The sequence below is a fragment of the Hypanus sabinus genome, chromosome 15 (genome assembly GCF_030144855.1).
Source record: "Hypanus sabinus isolate sHypSab1 chromosome 15, sHypSab1.hap1, whole genome shotgun sequence".
Classification (NCBI taxonomy): domain Eukaryota; kingdom Metazoa; phylum Chordata; class Chondrichthyes; order Myliobatiformes; family Dasyatidae; genus Hypanus; species Hypanus sabinus.
The window spans coordinates 51,131,196-51,146,533 of NC_082720.1; the positions used below are offsets into that span (position 1 = coordinate 51,131,196).

Genomic DNA, 15,338 nt, shown 5'->3' on the forward strand with positions numbered 1-15,338 from the left:
TTAAGGAAAGAGGAATTGTAAGGTTACAAAGGACTAATAGTTGAAAGCAGATAGAATTTGGAGTTAAGGAGCAAGGCAGGGATGAAAGGAAATGAAAGTAATGTGATGGGAGGAAAACGGTATAGATTTAAAATACGACCTGCTGTTGGAGATTGAAGATTGAATGGTGAGGGAGCGAGGAATTCAAACAGATGGTTTTATAGTGATTAAACTTTCAAGGTTTATTGACTGTTGATCTTGAAAATAGAAAGGGCGATAGCATAGTGGTCAGCACAGTGCTTTACAGTACCAGCAACCCAGGTTCAATTCCCTCCGCTGCCTGTAAGGAGTTTGTATGTTCTCCCTGTGTCCAGGTGGATTGCTTCCCATTTCCTCCCAGTGTCCAAAGACGTACCGGTTGGTAGATTAATTGGGCGTTGTAAATTGTCCTGCGATTAGGAACTCAGCAGGCCAGGCAGCATTTATGGAAAACAGTAAGCAGTCGATGTTTCGGAGCTTCTTCAGGACTGGAAGGGAAGGGGGAAGATGTCTGAATAAAAAGGTGGAGGGGACCTTAAGAGTTGCCTCAGCTTGGCATAAGAGGAGACCACTGATCGACATGTCAAAATGGGAATGAAAATGGTTGGTGACCAGGAAGTCACACTTGAGGCAGATGTTGCAGAGGTGCTTGATGAAGCGGTCCCCCAATTCATGACAGGTCTCTCTAATGTAGAGGAGGCCATGTCAGGAGCACCAAACACAATACTCACCAATGTGGTAGAGGCCTCATTGGATCTCTGCCCAAAATGTCGACCACTTACTGTTTTCCATAAATACTACCTGACCTGCTGAGTTCCTGCAGCATTTTTTATGTGTTGCTTTGACTTTCCAGCATCTGCAGACTTTCTTGTGTTTGTCCTGTGATTGGGCTAGGATTAAATCATGAGATTGCTGGGCGTCACAGCTTGAAAGGAAGCAAGCTAGAAAAAGTAGAAGCACAACAGGTATTGGAAAAGGAATTCTAAAAGATGTCCTAAACTAGGACTAAAATCAGGTTTGGGGATTTGGACTAACAGTTTAAAAATCTAAACATGGCTACATGATAAACATGAAAGACCACACTTGCATGAAGGGAATATTGAAGGATTCAGATGCAGTCAGTACAGTGAATTCCAGTTAATTGGGACACCTCAGGACCAGTACATTTTGGCCCAATTAAGGAGCTGACCCAATTAGCCAAAGTTTCATGGAAATAGTTCAAATATATATAAAAAAAAACAAGTTACCATTTACCTGAATAACAATTTATGTATTTAAAAATGCAGAACAGATTTAAAACACTATTAATACTACTACAGTGCTATAAAACTGTGTATTAGTTCCTAATAGTTATTGACAGAGGATTTCATCCAGTGTGTGTTGGCACAATCTTTTGATTGATGGTAAATGAACAAAATCTGCGCAGACAATGGACTGCTTTCGTACAATGCTATCGACAATTGTGTTCTCCAAATCCCCGTTTTCATTATAACATTCAAAATGATTGTCGATACTTTCAAATTATTCCTAGTTCCTAACTTGTTCAAGTAGCGAAAACATTTCATTTTCACTCCTGGCTTTTTCTGGCATCTCCAAGCCTGAATGTTCGAAACTGCAATGAGCAAAACGGTTCTGAATTTAATTCCTGCTTATTTCTTGCCAACAATCAGTGACAAATATCCCTGCTTTTTAAATACAAGTACACATAGCTGATGTTAATTAAAAAATTTTCGCTCTAAGCATGATGCCATGTCTAACAGCCACACAAGTGCACATCTGACGCTATTCAGAAACTGTTCGGCAACAATCTCCTGCCCCATTAAGCGGCATAGTCCCTTAAATAACTAAAAGGAATACCGGCTATTTTCTCACTTAGTTTTTGTTCTTTAAGATTTGTCTCTCATAAGCAGCTACCCCTATTAGATGATGGCCCAATTAAGTGGAATTCACTGTATATTAAAATTAGTCACAATAGGTTCAAGTAATATTTCCAAAATTTGCTCAACTACATAAAGTTTAAAAAAAAATCATAGTAACTAATCCTAATTATCTGCTAACCTATTCATTACTGAAAAGTGATATGGTTGATGGCTTAATTTATCAAATAATAACTCATTGTTCATGGTTAAATTGGAAAGCTCCATATAAACCTTGATTTTAAATATTTGTGTTGAAATGTCAAAATTTTAAGTTAGTCTGAATTCTTAAGATAAAATAGCACATGCAAGCTATTTTTAAACCTACTTAAAATACACTATGTTGTTGCCAGTAATTAATAAATAAATGTCTGGTTGTGAATTTTTTAAACTTATAGAAAAAATGGAAAAGAGGGCTAGACCCAGTAATATTAATAAATCTATTTGCTGGTGTAAAAATGAATTTGGTTCACTGTTGCCCCTGAGAGAAGAAATTATATCCTGCCTACATCTGCCTCCAGAATCACCAAAGCTGACTTTTAACTGGCTCCTCAGTTTAGAAGTAATTATGTGTTTTAAATCTGTACGTCCAAGGAAAAACTAAAATGTTACTGACAAGATGGTTAAATGTGCTTTCTAGTAGCAGCTACTGGCCATTGCTTTCAGGTTTAATAATACAAGCAGCAATTTCTGTAAAAATATTTGCTTTCATTGTAAATGGTTCATTTCAAATTAAACATTTGTTAAGCTTTAATAGCCTCTGTTATTAAAGTAACGTTATAGGAGGCTTGCCAACTCATCTCACTATTAACTTTTAAAAGTTATGTCCTGCCTTGCTTGTTCATACAGACATTGCAGGATGGTTCTTTGGTCCAAGTGCAAATATAGAACACTCTTAATGACCTCAATGATTTTGTTGCTTCCTGAAACTTCTCTTCAGATGGTAATAGAATATACAATACAATACAATAGAATATGATGGAGGGGTGAAGCTCTTCTGGTCCCCCCCCCACCCCAAAAAGGCAAACAAAGAATTAAAGTTTAGTCTGTGATTCTGTTAGTATGTCCACTACAGATCAATATTATAGCCATTTAGATGGTGGGATGGAAAAGCACAGAGATGTGCAGCATTTGATGAGATGCTGCATCAAAAGTCCACGCAGAAAACAAAAGCTTGTGACAGAAGTGGTAACTTTTTAGCATGGTTAGAAAATTCCCTGGCCAGCAGGAGACAACATAGACAAAAATGAGTCCACACACAAGAAGATGGAGGAACTCAGCGGGTCAGGCGGCATCTGTGGAGGGAAATAGACAGTTAACATTTTGGGTTGAAACTCTTCAGCAGGATTTTGGAGGGAAAATCGACGACTTGGCGAGAATAAAAAGGTGGTGTGGGAGAGGGATGGAGCTAGAACTGGCTAATGATTGATGGATCCAGGTGAGAAGGATGATAGGCAGATGACAGAGGGGGAGAGTAGGAGTGATGTAATAAGGATAAATGGGACATCTGTTGCAGGTAATGGTGCTGGGTCCACAAATATTAAACATATATTATTAATGATTTAGATGAAGGTTTTGAAGATTTTTAAGATATCTATTATCACAAAAATGGGATGCAAAGCAAGTTGGGAGGTAGCCATAAGGAGACTTAGCAGTGTTATATGTGGATTAATGAGTGTGCAGAGATCTGAGAAATTGAGTGTAAAGTGGGGAAGGAAGTGAGGGGCACTAAGACTGCCAAGCTGCAGAAGGACCTGGTTGTCTCTGTACATGATTCACAAAAGGCCAGAATGCAGGTTCAGTTGGCAAGTAATTAAGAAATCTAATAAATCTATTTATTGTAGGGGAGTGGCATACAAAAGCAAGGAATGCTTCTGTTATATAGGCCACAAATCCAGTTACAGAGCATTCACTCTCTTTGCCATATGTACTTCAGCCACCAGTGACCTGTCATTACTGGATGAAAATACTGGTGACCCCTGTGTGAGTGGCTGTCAGCAAGGACTGTGCCGTCTGTGGCTCTTTGGCATGTGAGGAAGTTGTCTCACTGCCAGAACTACTCTGGAGGAGCCCTTCAGTCCCCAGTAGAGTGCATTGTTTGGTTCATCATGGACTTTTACTTCTTTTACAATATTGCTGTTGTAAATCATTCCAAAAGTAAAGCCTTCCAGAAAGGTATGTATACAACTAGTTGAAGATCGGTAACGTTTATGTCACTCACAATTTGCCATGCTAATGATAAAAGATGTGGAATGTTGATGCAGGCTGCTGAAGAATTTAAATTTAATTAAACCCAGAATAAGAACCCTAAAATCGGTTATGGTGACCACAACCAACGCAAGACTAAATCTGCTCTCGTAGTGTTTGTGATTTGCAGCTTTCACCTAGTTTGGCACGTATGTGATTTGATACCCATCAATACGATTAACTTTTAACAGTTTGAAATAGTCAAGCATGGCGCTTGTTTCTAGAGGGAGTTAGTGACATATCAGAAAGAGAATTACATAAGAGGACGTTGAAATATAATGGTTTTGGCTTTGTTAGTGGGATCTCCCTCAGAAATGGCTTCTTTGTAACAGCCAGCATCATCTTCATGTGCATTGGAAGATGCGTGTGAGTTGGTTTGTGTATTCTGTTTGTCCTGGTAAACAGAGGAATGTGTGACTGAGTGTTGTCATGTGTTTGGGTGTCATGAGATTACAGCTGAACTGTTGCCAGATACAGAACTGAGACACACAACTGTGCTGCTTGTATAATGAGGATGTGAACCATTTATGCCAGATAAAATTCTATATTGATGAGGTTTAGCTTAGTTACTGAGTGATGGGCTTGTGGCTGAGGCTTGTGCTGGACACACAGAATGCACTTATAAATATTTCTGGACATTGACCACATGCATAGACTCTTTGCAGTTCAGTGAATTTCTGATTCCACCATTATTAAATCACTGAGGTTACTGATATTAACCAGTGTTGATTTTTTAAAAACTTTTTTGCCCTTTCAAATCCTCTGCTGCAGCTGAGAGAAGCTCCTATGGTCAGCTATTTTCTCTTGGGACTGTTCCATATCTTTATGGCATCTGTTCCTGCCTCAGTACAACTCCCCTTTCACAAGTTGCAAGTTAGCTTTAAGCAGTGCAGACTGTACTTGTGTTGGTCACCTGCTGATGTGTGTTGCTAATAAATGATCCAGCAAATGCTGGCTGCAGGCAGGAGCGGTAGGCATGCTCAGTGTGTTTGGTCATGAATTATGCATTAATGTACTGCACTTGTATCTTTTAATTTAATTCCCTCTATCTAAGTATATCATTATCCCCAGTTGCTTCATTGACATATTGAGTCAGAAAACAGTCGTCATTTGAATCAATAGTTAATTTAGCAAAATATCTAGAGGGTACAGGTAAACTGCTGTGTCAGGGGTTGCACCTTAAAACCTCAATGTTCTGTGTTCTATGTAGAATGACTCAATAATCTTTTATTATTGTTTAAAATAAGTCAATAATTCGACAGCAAAATTCACCAATAACAAAGGAGAGACATCTTAACAATATGAGAAAAATGCCCGTACATCTCCTGGACATTAGCAAAACATGTTCCACTTCGAAGTGCATGTGGTGATTATAGAGTGGTGTTGTAGAAAAGTCTGTATGTCTATCTCCAGTACAAAAGTCTGTGAGGACAAGGCATTTTTAATGAATTGCAAGAAATATAATGCTATGTCTAAAGTATGATTTCTAGATGTATGGAAAAAACTTTTCAAATTTTAAATTGACTATTCAACAAATAGTTCTTTGAGCAGCAGGAGCAGGTAAGGAAATAAGTATTCCTTAGCAAACACGAGGAAATCTGCAGATGCTGGAAATTCAAACAACACACCCAAAATGCTGGTGGAACACAGCAGGCCAGGCAGCATCTATAAGGAGAAGCACTGTCGACGTTTCGGGCCGAGACCCTTCGTCAGGACTAGTCCTAGTCCTAGTCTAGTCCTGACGAAGGTCTCGGCCCGAAACGTCAACAGTGCTCCTTATAGATGCTGCCTGGCCTGCTGTGTTCTACCAGCATTTTGTGTGTGTTGTAAGTATTTCTTAGTCCTGAGTGAGCAGCTTTGGGAGTTGGTGGTATGGATTTACTTGGCTTTGGCTGGCAGCTTAACTACAAATTGCATTGTGAAGCTCCTTGCAGGCCAGTGTTTTGCTGATATTTGTGCTGGCATCTTACAGAATAGAAGTACAGAATGTATTGGAGACAGGATGCAGAGACATCTGGGTTGCTGGACTCTACTCTATCCCTGAACTTGCTACCCAATGTCCTAAGCTTAGTGGCCTGAAGCACTTCATATCTAGCCCCTCGATCTTATGGTGACAATGGTTGGCATGTGTAATTCAGCTGCCTATGTGGATGAAGAATATAAGTTTGTGATTTGTTTTAAATTGAATTAAAATTAACATTTTATTCTACATCAGCTAAATGCCCTAAATCTTTTTCAGCTGTTTAATTATCTCTGTTTGTCAGATTTAAAAGGTTAATATGAAGGTCTGGAGGAGATCCTTAGATTCTTTTGCCTGAGGCTATTCACCCCCTGCTTAACCTTGCAGATCCACAGGATCTCAAATTATTAGTCAGATTGTAGGGATCACAAAGCATGAGTGGTGACCAACATTAGATGCGATCTGTTTCAATCCAATAAATGATTGGTATTTTTGACACTTGTTCCTCAGATTGATTTGGTGAGGGAAAGTAGATTTTGAGATATAGGAAACAGAATTGGGATTGAGTATTGTGACTTGGGGTATGACAAGAATGTTCCACATGCATTAATTTTTGACCTTTTAATGAACTGTATGAATACATAGAGAAATAGAGGTGTAATGGGATGTGTAAATAGTATTAAGAAATTCTAAATGCATATAAATCTAATATCTGTTTAATGCTCTATAATACAACGCATTAGGCATGCTAAGGAATCTCTTTTGTTCAATAACCTTGTCATGGCAATTTGCCCAACAGGAATTAATGATAGCAACTACAATGACTGGATGAATCAACATTTCCTTTGGGAGACTACTGGAGCAAAAGTAAATAACAGTGCTGACCACATCCTGTTGTAGAAAATTAAAATAAACCAAATGATTTAGATACTGAAATTATATATTAGAAAAAAATAATGAAATTCAATATTACTTTAATTGCACATTTCTAATCAGTGTGCAACCTTTAGTATATTTACATTTGCTGATATCAAAGGGAAGAATGAAACCTCAAAAGTAATTTGTAGCACAATACAGAGTTTTGAGAGAATAAATAGAAAGAAGTAATGATCTTTAGTGCTGAAGTCATTTAAAGAATTGAAAATATTAAGTACAAGGATTTATCTGAGCCTTAAACCACATCTGCAGGATAGGGAACTGGGTTTAAAAAAAAACAAGCTAAAAAGCTTACCAAAGAGAGCATGTTTTTCTTTAAAATGCATGGTGTGATTAGGAAAGTGCTTTCCAGCTGTTGTGGTGGTAGTAAAATGTTTCAGGAGAGTGAGATGCTTTTGGTTGTATCATTCATTTTTGTTAAACTCTAAACAAGTGACATTCTTTCCAGGATGAAATTCTCTTCAATAGAGCCATGTCCTTGAGGGAAATCTGAATTGCGTCATTTTTACCTGTATCATCTCTGGAACTTCCTGTATTTGTGGTTCATCCATTAAATTAAACATTTTTTTTAAATTCCAGCAGGTTTTTTTTTGAAGCAATACCTATATGTTAAAACTGTAAGACCTTGGCAAATGTTTATCCCATGTATCTTGTGCACTAAATCTAGAATATCTCTGTTGAAGGGTTCCCAGCCTGGGGTTCATGACCCCTTGGTTAATGGTAAGGGTCCATTGCATAAAATATGTTTCGGAAACATGGCTCTATGGTAATTCTAAAGAATTTTGATTCATCTGATGACTTAATGAGTCTAGTCTTGTGAAAAAAGTATTCTAAAAAGTGAAAGGGATAAGAGAACAATGTCAAAATTTCTTTGTGTAATTTTTCATGGAGAGATTTTAAAACTAAATTTTTGAAATGTTTATCATTTACCCTGTATCCTTTGTATTTTTGAAGTTCTTAACATAAACTGAAAATGGGAAGACAGTAGCAAAAAATGTATGATAATTCCACATTTATCCCCATTAAAACTTGTCTGAGGAAATTAGAGGGATAGGTTTTCCATTAGTTTGCTGAATTTCTTATTCTTAGTGGGAGACAATGTAAGTTTGGGAGGTGTTATTGAACTAGCCAAGGTAAGTAATGACAGTAAACATGGGGATGTGTTCTACTGTTACAGTTGATGAAAGGATGTAGGTCATTCCCTTGTCTATGGTCTGTCTATTGATATTGCTATATTGTGACCAAAAGAACCTTTTCAAAAGTAAAATAAATTGGCTGTATATGAGTTGATGATGAACAACTTTTGGAGTACGTTAGACCTCAGTTAAATCGTAGACTATGCTTATTAAGCGGAAGCTTTAGTCCAGGCAAATTTAAATACTGAGTCATGTCATTGTATAGCACAGAAATGGGACCTTCAGCCCACTTCATCCATGCTGACCTTTTTGCCCATCTATACAAATCCCATTTGTCCACATCAGCATTATCCTTCAATGCCTTCCTTGGTTAAATGTCTCTCTAAATGCCTCTTAAACATAGTCATTGTATCTCATTCCATCACCACTTCTGGCAGCACATTCCAGATATCAAGCACTCTGTGCGTGAAGAAATTTTACCCCTCAGAGTCTCTTTAAAATCCCTTTTTGTCTTAACCCAATGCCTTTTTTCCAATACCCTTGCCACGAAAATAAAAGATTTTGACTATCTGTCCTTCTCATTATATACTTCTCTTATGTCACAATTCAGTCACCTTTGCTTCAGGGAAAGCAAGCCCAGCCCATCCAATCTCTCCTCATAACTGAAGTTCTCCAATCCAAGTAACAGCCTAGTTATTATGCCCTCTCCAGCACTGTCAAATCTTTCCTATCGTGTAATGCCCAGAATTGCATACAGTGCTCCAAGTATGGCCTAGCCATACTTGTAACAAAATGTCCCAGCTCTTACATTTTACGTTTAAACCAATGAAGACTAGCATCCTATATATCCTCACCACCCTATCTAGTTGTTTACCCATACTCAGAGAGATATGGACTTGAGAACTTTGTTCATTAACTTTCTTTAGTGTCCCACCTTTCCATTTAAGATTGTTTAATGTCATTTACTGTACAGAAATGTAAGTACTTACTGCCCATTACACCATTGGTGTTTAGGGCAGCAGCAAAGGTCACCTGGAGGAATGGTGGACCACTCTTAGTCTGACCTCTGCCCTTTGACATTTTTGGCATGGGTGACCTTACTATGAGCCAAAGCATAAAGCCCTGACTCCAGCCAACAACGGTGTCTGGATCATTGAGGCACACTAGCCTGCAATCCCAATGACAAGGTAGTGGTCCTCTTGAAGGACGAGTGCAAGGAGAACAAAATAAGTGTTGTTCTGATACAGCACAAATGAACCAAAAAAAAACTCAATTGTAATACTGAGAAAACACATATAAAGCATAAGATAGCTTATATACATTGATTTTAAAAAATGACGTTACTTTTTAAAGTCAATTTTAAGCCTAACCCTCTGACTGCCTTATTTGGTATTGTTGCAGGACAAGATATTAAGCTGAAGGCATCTGATTTACATATTTTGGCCTTTAGCTCTCTTATAGCTAGGAGGACATTTCAGTTTAAATGGAAAGATGTTTTTCCTCCTACTCATGCTCAGTGGTTATGTGATATTATGTCATGTTTAGATTTAGAGAAGATTCGTTGTTCAATTTCTGAATCTCGTCAAGACTTTCAAACATTGTGGGGACCTTTTCTGAATTATTTTCAAAACCTTCAATTTGTTGTTTAAACTCAGATGTTGCCTATTATTAATTTTTATTATATAATAATGTATTTACCTTCTTTTCTCCTTAATGAACAGCTTTGGTCTTGGTAGGGGTTAGACTTTTTTCTTTTGTATTAAATTAGTATAGTTCAATATAACTATTGCTTAACTTATATGAATATGGGGTAATGTAATTGTTATTATGAACAGATAAAAGGTAGCTGGTAGTTTTTATCTTTTTTTGACCTTTAATATGCACTTCCTTTTACTCTGTATTCTTCTATGTAGAACCTAATAAAAATATTGGAAAGAAAAAGTGACGTAGAGTGATTGACGGGGAAACATTTAGTGGTGGAGTTAGTGGGTGGAGGTGTTGATCAGTCTTGCTGCTTGGAGAATGTAACTGCTTTTGAGTCTGGTGATCCTGGCATGGATGCTACGTAGCTTCCTCCCTGATGGAAGAGTAACAAACAGTCATTGCACAAGGCGTATGGATTCCTTCATGATGTTACTGGCACTTTTCTGGCACCATTCTGAACATATGTTATTGATGGTGGGTAGGCTGGTGCCCGTGAATGCCTAGCCCTCTTTGACTTCAAAAAATGCATCACCAGGCACTTGATATTTAGTATTTTTCCTTTGCTCTATCCTATTAGGGTTTGGAGAACAAGGGAAACCTGTTCCATTGTCCGATGAAGATCAAACTGATAAAGCATATAGTGAAAATGGTTTCAATATCTATGTGAGTAATAAGATCTCCCTGAATCGGAGTCTCCCTGACATTCGCCATCCAAAGTAAGTAACCCAACTAGGCTGAAATAGGCTGGTTAATTGGCTGTCAGTTGTTTGTAATTTCATAACCTCATCCTTTTGCTGAGACCTTTGTACCATTGTAGTCCTGTTGCAACCCTTACCTTACCTGGCATGGATAGTCACTGATATTCTAGAATGGAGATAACCACTTGGTACTTCCATAGGAATAATTTACAAAGTGGTCTTGAACCTCTTGGATAAATGCTTTTGATGCTCTGGCCACAAAATATGGTTTAAAGTTTATTTTTAACTTGACTTTCTGTTTCAAACTCACTTGGACATTACTGAACCAGGAAATGTAACTTTTATATGGCATTTAAATAAAAATAGGTATATTTTATGTATCAATATTAATATACCTATTAAAATGGATTAATCACAAAAATAAGCATGTTTAACCTGTGTCCCGTTCACCATTTGAGCAAACCAGTTTTTAAATAACCATCTTTTATAAGTTTTTTAGTTATTTGGTCGATACAGTTGCTGTATAGTGTTTTAGTAAATGAAAAAAAAAAGTAACATTCTCTATTAAATGTCCACCAGTTTTAAGAGCCAAAATTAAGATGCAATTCGCGGAAACTTGCCATGTTGATTGATTTCCTTTGAGTATGCGACTAGTTTAATGGAGTCTCACTGACTTCCACTGTTTTTTTTAAAAATTAGCACAAAGGTTTGCGGAAAATTAATTTGCACAGAATATAATTAGTACTTAAGATTCCTCAATCATTATGCTAATTTGGCTATATTTTTGGACAATTTAAGCTGGAAGAACATTACAGTGTAGCAGAGACTGCTGATCATTATTGCAAGCTGTTCAAAATTACTGAACCTGCACTTTGCTGATTCAAAGACATAAAGCCAAAGCAGTTTCCAAAAAACTTGTTAACACCTTGTTAATCACTTAATTGTACTTATGCTTTTAAAAGACTCTTGTAATTTCAGGCAAATTATGTCCTCTAGTCTCAATGAGCTATTTGCATCTCATTTAATAGCCGTTATCTTAATAATATTCTTTTTGCAGTTGCGGGCAGTTAAGTGAAGAATCTGAGAGTAAGTGAGAAAGTGATGTTTCAATTGTACAGAACTCTTCTGTTATGACATCCAGCTTCATCCAAATTACTGTTTTTTGACATCATATTAGTATCACAGACAGAACATTGATCTAAAGGCTGACAGAGTAGAGAATTCATATAATCATACATAATATTTAATTGGTACTTAAATATTTTAAAACATACCAAAGTTTTTCATAAGAGCAAATTTTTTAATCTCATGTTAACTTAATTTTTTTTCTGTCCAACTCTTTCTTTTCAATCCCTTTTCCTTTTTTTAAAAAAAGAATTTCCTTTTTTATACATGATTAATGTCTAATTTCTGTTTCCCATCTGGTGGAAGCAGGAACAGATTGAGTGTATTTCTTGGCAGATGGAATCTTCTCCAGGGATCATACAGCCTGAAAGCGTTTGACCAATGAGTACGAATGAAGATGAAAAAGAAAGCCATCACATGCCTTAGACTCCTCGTGTGTTTTATGAATTGTGACTATTTGATGATAGAGGAGGCTTGATGTTTCTTTTTCCACTTGTTGAATCTGCTGATGGTCAAGTACAAAATCAGAACAAGCCTCCAATGAAGGGCCTGAAAACACTTGGCAGGCATCTCTCAGCTTTTTGGTCATTCCTGTGCAGTTTGCCACGGATTGGTCATTAGGCTTTAAGGACCATCTTCAAGGAAGAGAGAAGAGTAGATAAACACAAAGTGCACTGCAGATGCTGTGGTCAAATCAAGACGTACAAACAAGCTGGATGAACTCAGCAGGTTGGGCAGCATCCGTTGAAAGGAGCGGTCAATGTTTCGGGTCGAGACCCTTCGTCAGGACTAACGGTTTCCTGTTGTGGTGGGTGGAGCATAGGTGCTCGACAAGGAAACAGTCCTTACAGGTGAGGCAACACTTCACTTGTGAATCTGTTGGGGTCATCTATTGCATCCGGTGCTCCCGGTACAGCCTCCTCTACATCTACGAGACCCGACGCAGATTGGGGGACCGCTTCGTCGAGCACCTCCGCTCCGTCTGCCACAACAGACAGGATCTCCCGGTTGCCACTCACTTCAACTCTCCTCCACATTCCCATTCGGATATGTCCATACATGGCCTCCTCTACTGCCATGATGAGGCCAAACTTCAGTTGGAGGACAACATCTCATATACCGTCTGGGTGGTCTCCAGCCCCTTGGTTGAATTCTCCAACTTCCAGTAATTCCCTCCCTCTCCCTTCTCCCATGCCACCTTCACTCTGTCTCCTCTTCTGGCTGCCTATCACCTCTCATGACTCTGCCTTCTTCTACTACCCATAGTGCTTTCCCCTTAGATTCCTTCTTCACCTCTCCTGCCTATCACCTCCCTGTTTCCCCTCCCCCACCCCTTGATCTTTCCTCTGATTGGTTTTCCACCCTCCCCCCCACCTTCTTTATAGGGCCCCTGCCCCCTTCTTTAGTCCTGACGAAGGGTCTCGACCCGAAACGTTGACTGCTCCTTTCAACGTATGCTGCCTGACCTGCTGAGTTCATCCAGCTTGTTTGTTCATGTAGAGAAGACTAGATGTCTGGATCTTGGGGTCCAGACAGCATGGAACAGCAATGATGAGCAGTTAAAATTTTGGAAAGCAGCAGCTGTCAGACTTTAAGGAGTAGAATGATCTTTGAATCAAAATCAGGTTTAATATCACGGACATATCGGTGATATTTCTTGTTCTCTGGCAGCAGTTACAGTGCAAGTCATAAAAAATACTGTAAGTTACAAAAATAGAGAAATAGTGCAAGGCAGTGTTCATGAGTTCAGAAACCTGACGGTGGAGGGGAAGAAGCTATTCCTAGTAAGTTGAGAGTGGGTCTTCAAGCTCTTGTACCTCCTCCCAAATGGTAGCAGTGTGAAGAGGGCATGAAATAATGAGAAGATGGTTAGGGTCCTGAATAACAGATGTTGCCGCCTTAAGTACTGCCTTTTAATGATGCCTCTGTGGTGGTGATGGTTGTTTCTTGTGATAGAGCTGCCTGAGTCTGTGTCACTTTGCACCTTCTTTCAATCCTGGGCAATGGAGCATCCCTACCAGGGAACGTACCTCCATATCTGTATCATCTTTGCTTCCATGCACCATTTGTCTTCACACATAATTTTATGTCACAGTAAAAGTGGGAATTAGTATTATTGTTTTTTTTAACTAGGTATCAAGGTTGATTGTGAATAGTTAAGAATAAAGTATCAAATTTCAATCACAATATAATTTATTATTAAGTCATTCTATTGAAGGCTACTTGCTTAAGCTAAAGAGCCAATTTAATGTGTTTGGAGATAAAAATAACAAACTGCTTGCATCTCAGTTAAAAACGGCCAGAGCTAAAAGGCAAATTTTGAAAATCCGTAGGAAAGATAGCACCCTGGCTTGGGAATATGAGGAAATTAATAATGAGAATAAAGTACTAATTATGGGCTACCTCACTAGTTACTGTCTGCCAACCCGAGGAACTGCTTCTTCCCATTTTTTTTCTAACTATTAACCAACTCTCAACCATGTAGGTATATCACTCCCATATGTTCAAAACTAACTTCGAAGCCTGTTATGTGGGACCTTACTGAAAGTCAACAGAAAATGCAATTTCACCCCATCCACTAATTGCTCCTCACATACTCCACAAGATATCCCTCAAAGCACTCCATTAAATTAATCATACATGATTTTGTTTTTCTTAACCTAAGTTGATTTTGTTCAAAGGTCATTATTTTCAAAGTACTGTAAGAACTTCAGTAATTCTTCTGGTTATGGGATCTTCTGAAGAGATGTTATGGTGACTTGTAGAGGCACAGTGCAAAAGCAAGAAAGTTACAATATTTTGTAATTCACTGATTGGGTCTCAGTTGTGGAACTATCATGGGCCTAACACAGACTTACTTGTAAGAAGAAGCAGATAGGGAGGCAGTTTCTGAAGAGGTGCAATAATAAAGGGGTTTTTGTGATGGATGATTTTAACTTTCTTAATATTGACTGGCATTTCCTTAGAGCAAAGGGTTTAGATGGGGTGGAGTTTATTAGGTGTGTTCAGGAAGGTTTCCTGACGGAATATGTAGATATACCAACTCGAGGAGAGGCTTCACTTGATCTGGTATTGTGAAATGAACCTGGTCAGGTGTCAGATCTCCCAGTGGGAGAAAAATTTGGAGGTAGTGATCACAACTCTTTTGCCTTTACCGTGGTGCTAGAGAGGGAAAGGAGCAGACAATTTAGGAAAACATTTAATCGGGGTAGGGGAAAATGTGCTATTAGGCAAGAACTTGGGAACATAAATTGGAAGCAGATGTTCTCGGGGAAATGCACAGCAGAAATGTGGCAAATGTTCAGGGAAAATCTGCATAGCTTTCTGCATAGGTATGTTCCATTGAGGGAAAGTACGGTGGGGTAAAATAACCATGGTGTACGAAGGATGTAGAAAATCTAGTTAAGAAGAAAAGTAAATGAAAGGTTCAAGAAACTAGGTACTTTTAGAGTTCTAGAAAATTACAAGGGTGCAGGAAGGAGATCAAGAATGTAAATAGGAGAACTAGAAGGGGCCATAGGGCCTTGGCGAGCAGGATTAAGGAAAACCCCAAGGTATTCTACACATATGTGGAGCAAAAGGATGAGCCATGTGAGAA

The 15,338-nt window shown here is 38.4% G+C and overlaps 1 protein-coding gene across 1 annotated transcript in view; it reads left to right on the forward strand.

Moving 5' to 3' along the window:
- Nucleotides 1-15,338, forward strand: part of LOC132405520 (polypeptide N-acetylgalactosaminyltransferase 10-like) — a 76,980-nt gene that overhangs the window by 17,756 nt on the left and 43,886 nt on the right. Inside the window, exon 3 of the mRNA XM_059990395.1 lies at nt 10,495-10,633. Within this exon, the coding sequence (XP_059846378.1) occupies nt 10,495-10,633 (139 nt within the window). The remainder of the gene's footprint in view (nt 1-10,494; nt 10,634-15,338) is intronic.